This window comes from Macaca thibetana, chromosome 6, assembly GCF_024542745.1.
Source record: "Macaca thibetana thibetana isolate TM-01 chromosome 6, ASM2454274v1, whole genome shotgun sequence".
Taxonomy (NCBI): Eukaryota; Metazoa; Chordata; class Mammalia; order Primates; family Cercopithecidae; genus Macaca; species Macaca thibetana.
In genome coordinates, this window is record NC_065583.1 from 175,977,349 (window position 1) to 175,991,794 (window position 14,446).

Consider the following 14,446-nt stretch of genomic DNA (forward strand, 5'->3'; position numbering starts at 1 on the left):
ACCAAAGTTCCCTCACTCCATGTGGCACACGGGCTCACGGGATTTTCTCTGCCTGCGATCGTCCGCGTGGACACCTGCTGCCCGGGTGCAATTGTGAGTCCCCCCGGTCTCTCCACAGCGTCTCGCTGTAGATGATGATTTACAGTCACTCTCGCGTGAAGCCACATGATGCTTGGTCTGAAGCAGAGAAGATCCGCTCAGCATGAGGTTGAATCCCAAGCCCGCATCTCTGTGGGCTACAGACAATCCTATGGAAGAGACTCCGTTGGTTCATTGTTCACATCAGGGAGGAGAATTCCGTCTGAAAATGAGCGTGACTTCACTGGCACCCACGTCCGTGGCACAGCCCTGTGCTGCGCTCCAGAGACCTGCAGTCCATCCCCTCCCCTTGGAGTGGGCCTGCAGCTGCAGACAACGTTGTTCCAAGAAGACACCCTGAGTAGATGAATGGAACAAACTGGAAACTCCGGAAACAAGCCCTTCTTAACATTTCTGCTGTTTGGCTTAAATGGAAGGTGCCAAGACAAGGCAATGGGGAGAAATGGAAGCATTTCTTTTTTCTTTTTGTTTTTTTAAAGACAGAGTCTCGCTCTGTCACCCAGGCTGTAGTGCAGTGACCGGATCTCAGCCCACTGCAAGCTCCGCCTCCCGGGTTCACGCCATTCTCCTGCCTCAGCCTCCCGAGTAGCTGGGACTACAGGCGCCCGCCACCTCGCCTGGCTAGTTTTTTGTATTTTTTTTTGGTAGAGACGGGGTTTCACCATGTTAACCAGGATGGTCTCGATATCCTGACCTCGTGATCCGCCCGTCTCGGCCTCCCAAAGTGCTGGGATCACAGGCTTGAGCCACCGCGCCCAGGCGAGAAATGGAAGCATCTCTAATGAATGTGCTGCAGCAGCTTGATAACCACATGCCAAACACTCACAGCTCAGTTCCACGTAGAAAGCAATGCAGAATCCATCACAGACCTCATATTTAGAGAAAAGTTTAACATCCCTAGAAAACTCATAGAATATATTTTTTTAACACTAAGTATACAGTCGACCTCTTAAATTGGCTAAGAGCACAAAATGTAACAGGCAGAAGGTCTGTTTCAAATAAATTAAAAAGCTATGTGTTTTTGAAATGTGTTTTTAAAATTTTCCCCAAGTGAGATATATACACACCCACAAAAATAGTGTGTGAAGGAAAGCTGTCATGCAGAAGGAGTTGTGTCCTGAATTCTTCAAGGAAACAGGAAATAGGAATTAATTGAGTCAGTAACACATTAACTGTTCAACTAGGAATTAATAGTGTCAACAACACATTAATTTTTTTTTTTTTTTTTTGAGACGGAGTCTCGCTCTGTCGCCCAGGCTGGAGTGCAGTGGCCGGATCTCAGCTCACTGCAAGCTCCGCCTCCCGAGTTTACGCCATTCTTCTGCCTCAGCCTCCCCGGTAGCTGGGACTACAGATGCCCGCCACCTCACCCGGCTAGTTTTTTGTTTGTTTGTTTGTTTGTTTGTATTTTTTAGTAGAGACGGGGTTTCACCGTGTTAGCCAGGATGGTCTCGATCTCCTGTCCTCGTGATCCGCCCGTCTCGGCCTCCCAAAGTGCTGGGATTACAGGCTTGAGCCACCGCGCCTGGCCCACATTAATAATTTTTTTAAATTGTATCTTAAAATGCTGCATGGCACAAAGCTATAGTATATAAAGTATTGGTAGGTACAAAGGGAAAAGTCTGTACAACTTTTAGCTAAAATGCTTTTGCAGAAAAGCAAATTAAAATAATGCAAACAGAATACCGAGGTGACTACAGCTAGACATCAGAGCTACAACTTCTCATATCTGTGTCAGAAAATCGTGTTTATCCAGAATAGACTAAAATTTCAGGACAAAACATGGACTTTTTAACAGTTCTTACTTTACCCATTTTAAGTTATTTTTATCTCCCCCACCACCCAGTTCAGTAATTCAGCAAGATCCAGCAGAAAGAGGACTACCTTTAGAATTGGCTATTTAATGTTTCTTCCTATGGTGAGACTGTCATGGAGCCTGGACATTGCAGGCTCATGCATCCATGACCAGTGTCCCACTCGGGTCAAAACTCAGCAATAGACTTGGTGAACTGGTCTTCCCGCTGCTGTTTTGTTCTACTGATGAAGGTCAGCTTCAGGGTGTATTTGCCATCAAACCTTTTAAGACTGGAGGGCAGCTCCCAGATATCACCAGAATCCACTCCTGTAGGCTCTTTTCTGTGGGCCACGAGAAAGATGGTGATCTCAGATAAGGTCTAAATGGTCAGAATTCCCATCATCACAGAACAGGATATGAGGCACAAAGCCAAAACGGGCTTGGACTCTGGAAAGGGATGCGTATAATCCCAAGTCACAGCCACTGTGGCAAAGCAACAGGAGATTGTATAGATAGTGAGGTGACCGTCGATTAGACAAAAATTCTCCACATATTTGTATTTTTCCAGAAGTGCCTTTTTGGCAGAATCATCCAGAGTTTTCACAGCTGATCCATCCCACTTGTCAGTTTTTACAGGCATATCATCTATCTTCCATTTATCCAACATGCCGCTACAGCCTCTGCCTGTCCCACAGCTGGAACCCCCGCCAGCCCCACCACCGCCACCACCACCACTGCGGTGCCTCCTGCCTGGGCAGCTGCTGCCGCCATCTTGTCCACCTCTGCGTCTCCCTCCATAGGATATCTTTGTGATCTTCTGTTAGGCAATGTTTTCTTTGATAGATACCAAAAACACTATTTCTGAAAAAAAGAATAATTTGACTTTAAGCATTTAAAAATTTCCCTTCAATTGACACCATTAAGAGAACGAAAATATAAGCCACAGACTGAAATAAAATATTTACAAGTCATATACTTGTATCCAGAATATTTAAAGAATTTTCAAAACTCAGTAACAAGAAAACTCTGTTTTTAATTGGGCAAAAGATTTGAACACAAAACTTCCCCAAGGCCGTAATATGAATGACAAAGCACATGGTGCTCAACATCATTTACCATCAGGGATCCACAAGCAAAAGCCCATTAAGATAGCATGGCACCCATGTTAGAAAGGCTACAATAAAAAATGATTTGCAATGTAAACCAGGCATAGTGGCTCACACCTGAAATCCCAGCACTTTGGGAGTCCAAGGAGGCAGAAGGATTGTTTGAGGCCAGGAGTTTGAGACCAGCCTGGGCAACCTATGTCTAAAAAAATAGATTTTTAAAAAGATGAACAACACCAAGTGTTGGTGAAGATGTGGGAGAACTGGAAGTCTCATCCATTGCTAATGGGGATGAAAGATGATGCCACATCACCAAGCAGTTTGGCAAACCTTCTGATGCTGAGTAGGTACTTTTGGTATGACCCAACGCTCTCACTCCCCGATTCTTACCCAAGAGCAATGAAAGCAAGACTCTGTCTCTAAAAAAAAAATTAAAAGGAAGATGAACAATACCAAGTGTTGGTGAAGAGGTGGGAGAATTGAAAGTCTCATCCATTGCTCATGGGGATGAAAGATGATGCCACGTCGGCAGGCGTTCTGGCAAAGCTTCAGATGCTGAGCATATACTTATCATATAACCCAGCACTCCCACTCCCAGGTTCTTACCCAAGAGCACTGAAAACAATGTGTGTGCACATATAACAGGTGTTTTTCTTTGCTAGAGATTCCACAAGCAGGAACCACACATGGGGTGTTGAAACAAGAAATGTGTTTTCTCACATATCTGGAGGCTGGAAGTCCCAGAGCACAGTGTCTGCTGGGTTGGTTTCTCCCAAGGCCTCTCTCCTTGCCTTGTACATGGCCACCTGTTCTCTGTGTCCTCCCACAGTCTTCCCTCTGTATGTGTGTCTGTCATCATCTCTGCTTCTTATAAGGACACCAGTCACTCTGGATTAGGGTTTACCGTAATAGCCTCATCTAACATCAGTTACCTCTTTCAATACCCTGTCTCCTCATACAGCCACATTCTAGGTCACTGGTTGTCAGGATGTCGACCTATGAATTTGGAGGAGGATATAGTTCAGCCCATAATACAAGGATTGGGAGGAAGGGTGATGTCCCACCACTGAGATCCTATTCCATGTCCAGGCATTCTTAATGTACCGTTACTCAGAACTGACTAGTAATGAACTTGAATTTTGTTTGAGAATAAGTTGAATGTCAACAAGGTCTTTGTTCATCCTATGAATTTTGCTTCACTTTCCCACAGGAAACAGATGATGCCCCAAGTCTATCTTCACTTGGGTAAGTTTGTAAGTTTAATGGGAATGTTTTATCTGTCTGAAACATAGTTGTACCCTTGCCTGAACTAGAATTACTTAGGAAAGTGTGTCCTCTATTTAATGTCTTCCAAGAAGCTGATGACATAATGGAAAGTAGAAATGTTTCACTTAACATTTATAGCCATTCATGTAGCGTATTGCACTTATCTTACTTGAAAAAAATTACAGAATTCTTCATAAATAACATTTGAACGTATACACAAAAATAAGGCCAAGTGTAGTTATTTTCTTTCTTTAAACACATGTAATGTTGTGAGCCTGAATGTATTTTAATGTTTCTAATAGGGATTCATTGAGAATTAGGTCTTGTCGTTTCAACTCTAAATATATCCACTAATGACAGCTCTGCCCCAACACTGCACAATTCCAGCCCAACTGCACACCACTTTTTCACCCTCCAAACTACGAAAGCTGAAAGAGGACCATTATAAAGAGGACCATGATCCGGTTTTAAGCATACATTCTAAAGGGTACCCTGTTCCTTGATGAAATAATATTGTGCAGCCATAATAAATGCATATTCTTTTGTTATGCATTTGTTATGAATCTCAAGTACAGGATATCTCAAGTACAGAGAATCTCAAGTACAGGATACACTTGTCACAGAACATAGAGTAATAGGAAATCTACTCACACATGATGCTAAGTTATTTACTCTTTGTTTGCAATTTCATTTTCCTTTCCATAAAATGAAGACATACTAACTTTATATTTTAAAAAGCAACTTTATACATCATTTCCCAGGGTTTCAGGGTTTAGATATTGCACTCCTACCCTCTACAATAAGTTTCATCCAGAACCATTTAATACAGTCTAAAATGAAATGAAATGGAAAGATAAGAATCATTGTCTCAAAGCACTCCAGGTGCACAGACACAGGCATGCACGTGTGCACATACACACACACTCTCTCTCGCACACAGTCAAATGCACACACACTCTCTCTCACACTGACACAGCCTCCTTCCTGCCCTCACATCACATCCCGGTCCCCACCCTGCCTGCCATACTCCTCCTGTCACTGCAGGGAGTCCCAGCTGGCCCCACAGGGGAAGCGCCCACCTCAGCCTGCACAGAACAGCCCCGTCCTCTACTCTGGGCACCCAGCAGCTGCAGCTGTCCTGGCCCAGGTCCTCTGGGGTCTCTGCCACCATTCCATTAGGTCATGCTGCTGAGCGGGGCCAGATGGCCAAACCATGGAGGGCCCAGTGGACATACGCCCAGAGACAGGACCGACATTATTCAGGGAGGGTGTGTGAGGGAGGCTCCTCATGCTTGGAAGAAGGAGCACCCACACCTCATGGCTCAGAGCTGCTCGGGGTTCCTCTAGAGGCACCTGGGACCCCAGACTGCTGAGGTCACCGCATGCCTCCTGGGTCTCCCCCTCACTGATCAGTGCACCCAGCTGGCCTCATCCTCCCAACCCAGCTGCCCTGGATCATGGAGCAACATTTTTAAAATTATTATTTATTATTTTTTTGAGACAGGGTCTTACTGTCTCACCCAGGCTGCAGTGCAGTGGCACAATCTCAGCTCACTACAACCTTTGCCACTTGGGTTCTCGCAATCCACCCACCTCAGCCTCCCAAGTAGCTGGGACCACAGGCTCATGCCACCACGCTGAGCCAACTTTTGTAGAGATGGGGTTTCACCATGTTGCCCAGGCTGGTCTCAAACTCCTGAGCTCAAGTGATTTGCCCGCCTCAGCCCCCTAAAGTGCTGGGACTACAGACATGAGCCACTGTGTCTGGCCGTGGAGCAACATTTAGATGGGGGAGAATTGAATACCTAACTTATACTTAGAACTTAAAACCTTATGACATGCTCATTGTATCAGTTTAAATACCATAGTACATAAGTTAAAAATATTCTGCACCTCCCTTCCTGAATACCACCTCAAAATGCCGTTTTAATAATAGAGGGTAAATACATGTTTTTTCTCTCTACATATTCACTCACGTTGAGAGGTTACCGTACACCATATGAATCATTCTGCAGCTTCCTCTTTTGATTTCTTCAACAGTATGGCATGGATTACGTGCATGACTGGCATGGATCACGTGCATGACTGGCATGGATCACGTGCGTGACTGGCATGGATCACGTGCGTGACTGGCATGGATCACGTGCGTGACTGGCATGGATCACGTGCGTGACTGGCATGGATCACGTGCGTGACTGGCATGGATCACGTGCGTGGCTGGCATGGATTACGTGCGTGGCTGGCATGGATTTTACGTGCATGGCGTTTCACAGAGATGTGAGATGTGTTTTCTTCTTGTGAGGAACTTCACCCTCTTTCATGATGTGCATATACCGTGGCTTAGTCAACCGTTGTTCACTACGGGATATTAAGTTTATGGCCAAGTTTAGGTTTTGCAAACAAAATTGCAAGAAGCACCTTTGTGCCAGTGTTGGCAGACACTGACAATACTGTTCTCTCTCTAATTGTTACTAATGACACTGAACATATTGTCATTCTCTTTTTACTGTTTCACAGTTCCTCTTGTATGAATTAGCTTTTCAAATGTTTGCACGCTTTTAAATGGAGTTGTTTGTATTGTCAATATTAAGTGGTCTTTGCACATTAGGGATAATACTTCTGTGATCTATGTGTTTCCAATGTATTTCTTTCAGTCTGTCTCTTAAAATTTTGTGTTTATCATGTCTTTTGCAAAGTGAAGGTCATAAATTTTTCTGAAGTCAAAGTTGTCAAATGTTCCTGTCTTACTTTAAAAAGTGTTTCTTACTCCAGAGTTGTACAAATATCATCTAGAACTCTCTGCTGATATTTTCATAATTTTTCTCTTTTGGTTTTCCTTATATTTTGATTTTCGAGCCATCCTGAACTTACTTTTGCATACAGGGAGAGAGCTAAGGTTATTTTATCTCGAAGACTTAACTAATGGTTACCACCTTGTTTATGAAACAATACACCTTTCCCATCTAATTCAAAGGCCCCCTTTTCTAGTGCTTGCCATAAGCACTAGACTCAGATCTGTTTCTACACGTTTATTTCTGTCTTGTTGATCTGTGTCCTAAACCATGCTGTTTTAATTACTGGACCTTCCTGAGCTACACTTTAATGTCTGACAGGCACATTCTCAGGTTTTTTCATTTCTAAAAGTTCTGACAATTTTTAAAGTTAATTTTTTCATGTAAGTTTATTTAAAATTTATATGGAAAATACATTTTGTTTCAGTTCCAGGAAACCTGGAATTTGGAGCAAAGTTGTGTTAAACATACACCTTATTTTGAGAGCGGCCCATAGTGTTTTCCCTGCATCCCAACTCCACAGGGAGCCCCAGTAAGTCAGTCTCCCCCAGCTGAGCAGAGGACAGAAGTTCCTGTCTTGCTCTTCCTGAGTGCCCCCGAAGCTCTGCCCTTCATGGTAACGCTCTGGGGGCAGTGCCAGAGTTCCAGGCCAGGGAAGGCCAGCCGGGTTCTGCAGCTCAAGAGGCAGGCAGCTTCCTGGGTCAGAGAAAGGCCGCCCAGGAGATGTGCCCCGTTCATCAGTTTCTCAAACCTGAGAATTGCTTAAGAGTTGTGCCTGGTTTCAGCCATCAAGGATTAAATATCACTTAGTGTGAAAATGCTCTTTCACACAACCCACTAATGTTTCTTCTAAATTGGTTTTCTTTGATTTAGTGAATCCAGGTTATGCTGAATTTTACTTCGAAGTATAACCTGACTATGGTTCTGATATTAGGTAAAAACTAAGACATTTTCTCTTTGATCCGTTTCTGGCAAGAATGATAGAAAATTGATTGTGACCAGGATTGTAAATTTTCACTTTGAAAAAATATATATGTTTTATCAGTACACATTCAAAATGGAAAACAAAAATTCTTGGTGTAAAAACCTAACTCACTCACAGTCCTCCCACCCACCAATGGCTACTGCAGGCATTTTGATTGGCACCTCCTGCAGCTTCCCTTTTAACATTTTTTCTGTGTATGAGACCCATTTTCTAAATGAAATTATAATCATGTTATACACCTCTTTAGGACCTGCTTTTTAAACTCTACATTGTTCTGTCTGATGGGCATAAACCACTCCATCCTTAAATCATACTCCTCTTTGTTGGAAGCTGTCTTCATTTCAATCGAGTCTTCTCCATAGGAGAATGAGCTAACCTAACCTCGTTTAACGTGAAAAGTGTTACACTAACAACACATAAGTTTACAAAGCCTCTAGATGCAACAGGCGATAACTTGCCATTAACCCTTTTTCTTGTCACAGAAAATGCTTCCATGGTCACCTAACAGTTTGGATCCAGCTGGTCCACCTTATAGACTCCCTCACAGCCTTTTATTTCAGGCTCTGCCTGCTGGGCACTGGACACATTACAAACATCAGTTTGTAGCGATCAGGGACTTTGTTTAAATCGTGTCACGCTTTGCCACAGGGGGAAAATCCATCCATTAAGTGCCTGTGCGGTGTGATGTTGCTAATCACAGGTCTATTTTAGTGGGAAATGTGTAGGAATTTATAGTGTCTCTAGTGGTGGATATTAGACAGACTTATGGGGATATTCTGGTCTGCGTGTTTGCTGTGGGATGTTGAAGGGAATGGGTGGATTCAGGCTGACCAGCTGGAATGAAAGTGGGAATAGGGAGCAGGATTGCCCTTGTGAAGACCCTAATCCCCAGCGCCTCATTCAGTGGCTTGTATTAATTTTCCACTGGAGGCTGGGGCCGTTCCTTTGTATTATCCCACTAGCAAGCATCAAGGGTGCTTTCCATGTGAGACTCATGCCCAGGTGGTGTCTGTTGTGTGGTACACTTCTGAGCACTCACACAACCTCCCAGGAGCTACCTGTTCCTGGGATCTGCTGACAAGCAGAAACCATGGTAATGGTGCTTGCAGAACTTTGGAGCCTTCATGGCCTGTTGTGAGCTCCCCGCCAAAGTAAGACTCTGCTTTGCTGACAGGTGGTCTTTCCTTCCTCTCTGCTTCCTAGCAGAGGGGATCATGAGGAGCTCCTGTCTCCCCGCCAGGGCTTGAGCCTGAGTCCTGCCGCTGTTTGGCATCTAGAAAGGACCTTGCCGTCTGGGGTATCCCCAAAGCTGCTGGTCTCTTCCCTCCAGTGAGCACCAAGCAGTCTTCCTCCACAGTGGAGGTTGCAACAATACTCTGAGTTGCTTGTTTGACTAATTGTAAGCATTCATAGGTGTTCTAGTCTGTTCCGCCTGCTTCCACAGAAGTACCACGCACCAGGGGCTTAGGCAACAAACATGTATTTCTCACCATTCCAGAGCCTGGGAAGTCCCAGGTCAAGGCGCCGGCAGATCTGGTGTCTGGTGAGAGCCCCTTCCTGGTCCTCCGATGGCCTCCTCTGGTTGTCCTCACACACAGGGAGTTGAGAGTGAGGTCCGACTCGGATGCCTGTTCTAAAGACACTGGACGAATCCTGTCATCGGGGTCCCTCGTTCGTGAGCTGACACCAAAGGCTCTGCTTTATGACACACAACCCTCGGGTTAGGACTTTAGCATGTGAATCTGGGGGACACGGGCACTCCGTCTACAGGAAGGGTCCTGTGGAACAACATCAAAGACGGGTGTGGAATAGAAGAAAAAGTCGGGGACAGAAAATATTTTCAACTATGAAACACGTGTGTGTGTGTGACAGAAGCAGACAGAACACAAAAATAGGTGTTGCAGTGCCGGAAGTACCGTGTGTGCATCTCAGCGAGATGTGTGGACGTCTGCAACCAGTCTGAAATGCGGCAGACCAGGGCGATGGGCGGGCAGTTATGTGATGGGGCGGAGGACAATCGTTAGCCCTGGTGGCATCCAGGTGCTGGGTTCAGGTTTTTTTGTTTTTTGTTTTTTGTTTTTTTTCTGTAAAGCCTTTTCCAGTCTTGTTTATGTTTGAAATTTTAATAAAATATTGGGAAAACTGTGCATATAGGAGACAAGTGGGATTAAATAATGTGTGTGTGTTTGTGTGTGTGCGCGCGTCTAACTGATGGTCAAAAGATGGTGTATGTGGGGAGGTCTAGGCAGGCAGATCACGAGGTCAGGAGATCGAGACCATCCTGGCTAACATGGCAAAACCCTGTCTCTACTAAAAATACAAAAAATTAGCCTGGTTTGATGGCACCACCTGTAATCCCGTTACTCGGGAGGCTGAGGCAGGAGAATCTCTTGAACCCAGGAGGTGGAGGTTGTAGTGAGCCAAGATCGTGCCACTGCACTCCAGCCTAGGCAACAGAGCAAGACTACGTCTCAAAATTAATTAATTAATTAATTTTTAAAAAAGGTGGAGCACGAGAGTGTGTTGGAGACACATTCAAATGTCCAAGGAGAACTGAGTGAGGGAGCCTGCAAGTGGGGCAGGGCTGGGAGCACTGAGGACACAGCGCAGGATGTGTGGGCAGGTCTGGACCCACACCCAGAGGTCAGCTCGGGCAGAGCAGAGGAGCTCGGAGAGGAAAGGAGGGCAGATGCAGCTACCATCGGGCTGTCTCTGTGCACTGAGAGCTGAGCACTCACACACCCAGCAAAGGGTGTAAGGCTAAGGGCGCAGGTCCTCACAGATGTCCCGCGTCTGCACTGAGAGCTGAGCACTCACACACCCAGCAAAGGGTGTAAGGCTAAGGGCGCAGGTCCTCACAGACGTCCCACGCGCTCGCTCCCAAGAGGCTGCGCAGCGAGAGGGAGGCTGCACAACTTGACCCCTCCCATCCCCATCAGGCTGCAGTGCCCAGTTTTCCTTCTGTGGCCCCAGAGATTCAGAAGGACCCACCTGAAGATCTAAGGTTTGTCTTTCACTCCACTTAGGAGAGCCCCATTCTGACCATGGAAGGTCACACCCTGGCCCTTAACTCCAGTGGCCACAGTCACGGAGAGTCTGATGGGGACTGGCCTGCACCCCCAGACCCGGCCTGTGAGCTGCTTCTCTTAGCTGCAGGCTCAGTCCAGGACCTGCGTCTGATCCTGCTGCTCTGATATCCCCCAGAGGCATCCCAGGCCCCCCCTCTCTCACTCTTTGCAGGAATCCAAAGCTCCTCTTAGCAGAGCGATCAGGAGCTAATTGGCACCGTAACCTGCATTTGGACTTTGGCATCAGACAGACCTGGGTTCTAGGCCAGTGTGTGGAGATGCTGCTGGTTCTGTAACCTCATAAGTTTTTAATCCACTCCGAGCCCCTATTCCTCACAAGGATATGAGGGATATTCGTATCGCTTCCCAAGAAGGTCATGTGTGAGCTCCTGGAGTTGTGAACGTCACTGCCAGGGTCTGGCGTAGCGAATGGTGGTTGCCTCTTTCCCCTTGTTTTGGATCCCAGGTGCCCAGAGTCACACTAATCCCAATCCTGGGTAGGAACACTGATGCATCCTTGATCTGAGTGACGTGCTTCCTTCACTGACTCTGTATTTTGTTTATTTATGATGATGGAGGAAGCACCAAAAACAAAAGCAGAGTCTGACATCGTCTTTGTCTGCTGTCAGGGCCCCCGTTCCAAGTCCTTGCACCCCGCTCATGTTCTTCATTCTCTTGCTTTCCTTTAAATTTTGTTCCTTAGATGGATGTGTGTGTGTGTGTGTGTGTGTGTGTGTGTGTATAGAGAAAGAGATGTATAATATTCCTGAAGAGTACATACATGCAATACATTGGTTACTTTTTCCTTTTTCTTTTTTTTTTTTTAACAGAAAGGACGTTGTATGTATGTAATATCTGGAATCTTTGGGGAATCACTTTTTTCACTTAATACTGAATTGTCAAGGTCTGTCCATACTGCGTGTCGCTGTAGTCTGTTCGCGTTTGCTTCTGTGGCTGTTCCACCCCATACCGCACTTAATTACCCGCTCTGCTATGGTTGGGCATGGAGACGGTTTCCAGTTTTTCGCTACCCAGCTGTGCAGCTCAATCTTGACAGATCTCCTGTTGTACAGGTGCAACCATTTCTCCCGGGGCTATTCCTAGTGGTGCAATTGCTAGAATGTCCAGCTCTCAGAGATAAGGCCACTATTTTTTAAAGGTGTTGCACATGTTACACTCTCACAGCAGGCTATAAGAAGTCCTATTGCTTCGTGTCCTCTCCACACTTGGAATTGACAGTCGAATAGTGTGAACTGGTGGCTTATTGTGACCTCCTCCAGTATTTTCCTGATTATTAATGAATCTGAACACATGTGAGCCATGCGAGTTTTCTCTTCCATGAAGCACTTGCTCATGTCCCTAGTCCATTTTTCCATTGGACTCTTTGTGCTTCTCATTGATTTATATGAGTTTTTATATATTCTTTATACACACCTTTTGTCAGTTGGGTGAATTACAGATAGAGTCTGTCCATGTGCAGCTTAACTCCATGCTTAATTTAATATACCATTCTAGAAACCAGATCATGCATTACAATATAGTCATGTTTATTCATATTGTAAAAGGAATGCTTTTAGTTCTTGATTAATGAATCTTTCCACCAAAATATCTAAAAGATAGCCATCTGTTATTTCTACTAAAGGTTTTAAGTTTTGATTTTGAGAGCCAAGTCTTTATCTTTTGTTGATTTCAGTGTATGGTGTGAGGTAGAGATCTAACTTCATTCTTTCCTCTATGGATTTGTATTGTTTCCAGCTCCATTCATTGATCCCCACTGGCATAAAAAGCTACCTATGTCCTCAGCTCCATTTATGCGCATTCTTGAGTCTATTTCTGGGCTGTGTAGTCAATTCCACTTGTCAGTTTGTCTATCCCTGCACTAATTTCTTGTCATCTTACTTCCCATAGCTTCATAAGTTCTGAGAAGTAAGTACTTCATCTCTCTCCCACAAAAGACTCTAGTTATTCAGTATTATGGTCACAAATCCCACTCTTTCCTTTCTAGCGCGTCCCCCATTCTCCCACCTGCCATACCTCTGGTATCCTGACATCAGACCCTTCTTATCTCCTGTGGGTTGGCAGAGGCTAGCTGCTTGCTGTGTGGGGTCAGCAACATGTTCCATATATGGACACTTAGCTACCACCCTTGTGCTTAACCTCACATCCCAACCCCATCCTCACTCCTCCCCCTTTCCCCTGGGACCCACCGTATCTTGGGGCCCTGGAGCTTCTCCATTACTTGGTAGGGAAGACAACCTCCTTTAACTCAGCATCTTTGTCCACATTCAGCTTTTTAAAAATCCAATCTCCCAATCTCTGATTTTTAATTAAAAAGTTCAAGCTATATATATATAATGTTTAAAGTAATTACTGATAAGAAATGATTCACTTCTGCTATTTAGCTTTTTGCATTCTGTATATCATATATATTTTTTATTTCTCAATTCCTGCCCATTTAAAAATTCTTTAGTTGAATGTTTGTAATGTTCCATTTTGATCCCTTTGTTCTTTCCTTTTTGTACATTTTCTAATTATCTTCTGAATGGTTACATTGGGGATAATAATTAATGTCTTAAACTTATAACACCCTAGTTTGAATACCAACTTAGAATTTTTTTTTTGAGACAGGACTCAGTCTGTTGCCCAGGCTGGAGTGCATAGTCTTAATTCACTGCAACCTCCTACTCCTGGGCTGAAGCAATCTTTCCACCTCAACCTTCCAAGTAACTAGGACTACAGGCACACATCACCACACTTAGCTAATTTTAAATTGTTTTTTGTGGAAATGGGGTATCACTATATTGCCCAGGCTGGACTTGAACTCCTGGTCTCACACGATCCTCCCACTTTAGCCTCCCAAAGGCTGGGATTACAGGTGTAAGCCACTACAGTCAGCTCCAACTTAGTTTCAATAGTACACAAACACTGCTTTTATCCATCTCCATCCATCACCCTCTATATTGCTGTTGTCAATGATTACATCTTTATACAGTGTGTGCCCATTAACAATGTTTATAGTTATTGTATTATACATTTGACTTTTAAATTTTATAGAAAAAAAAAGAGTTATAAGCCAAAAGTACAATATTATTGACTTGTATATTTACCTATGTTCTCTATTTCTTTACCAATGTTGTTTGTTTATTTGTATGGTTTTGAGTTACTGTCTAGTGTCTCTTCATTTAAGACTAAATAATTTCTTTAACGTTTCTTTTAGGGTAGGTCTACTGGTAATGAATTCCCTCAACTTTTGTCTATCTGAGAATGTCTTAGTTATTGCTTCATTCTGGAAGGATAGATTTGTCACATACAGAATTCTTGGTTGACAGGTATTT

General features: G+C 44.4%; 1 protein-coding gene, 1 long non-coding RNA gene and 1 pseudogene across 12 annotated transcripts in view; 1 reads left to right on the plus strand and 2 right to left on the minus strand.

Annotated features, from left to right (window-relative positions):
* LOC126957414 (probable palmitoyltransferase ZDHHC11B) overlaps positions 1 to 14,446 on the plus strand; it is a 167,020-nt gene that overhangs the window by 79,753 nt on the left and 72,821 nt on the right. For 10 of the 11 annotated variants that reach the window (XR_007726743.1, XR_007726747.1, XR_007726748.1 and 7 more), the window contains exon 14: positions 4,211 to 4,245. Coding sequence is in view for 3 of the 11 variants with exons in the window: in XM_050795215.1 (XP_050651172.1) it covers positions 4,211 to 4,245 (35 nt within the window). In the remaining 8 variants the exon portion in view is untranslated. Of the gene's footprint in view, positions 1 to 4,210; positions 4,246 to 11,388; positions 11,416 to 14,446 lie in introns of those variants that run through there. The other variant, XR_007726756.1, reaches the window with a different exon arrangement.
* The window catches only part of LOC126957434 (uncharacterized), a 126,117-nt gene that overhangs the window by 56,114 nt on the left and 55,557 nt on the right, over positions 1 to 14,446 (minus strand). The window lies entirely within an intron of this gene.
* Positions 1,894 to 2,665, minus strand: LOC126957425 (signal peptidase complex subunit 2-like; annotated as a pseudogene).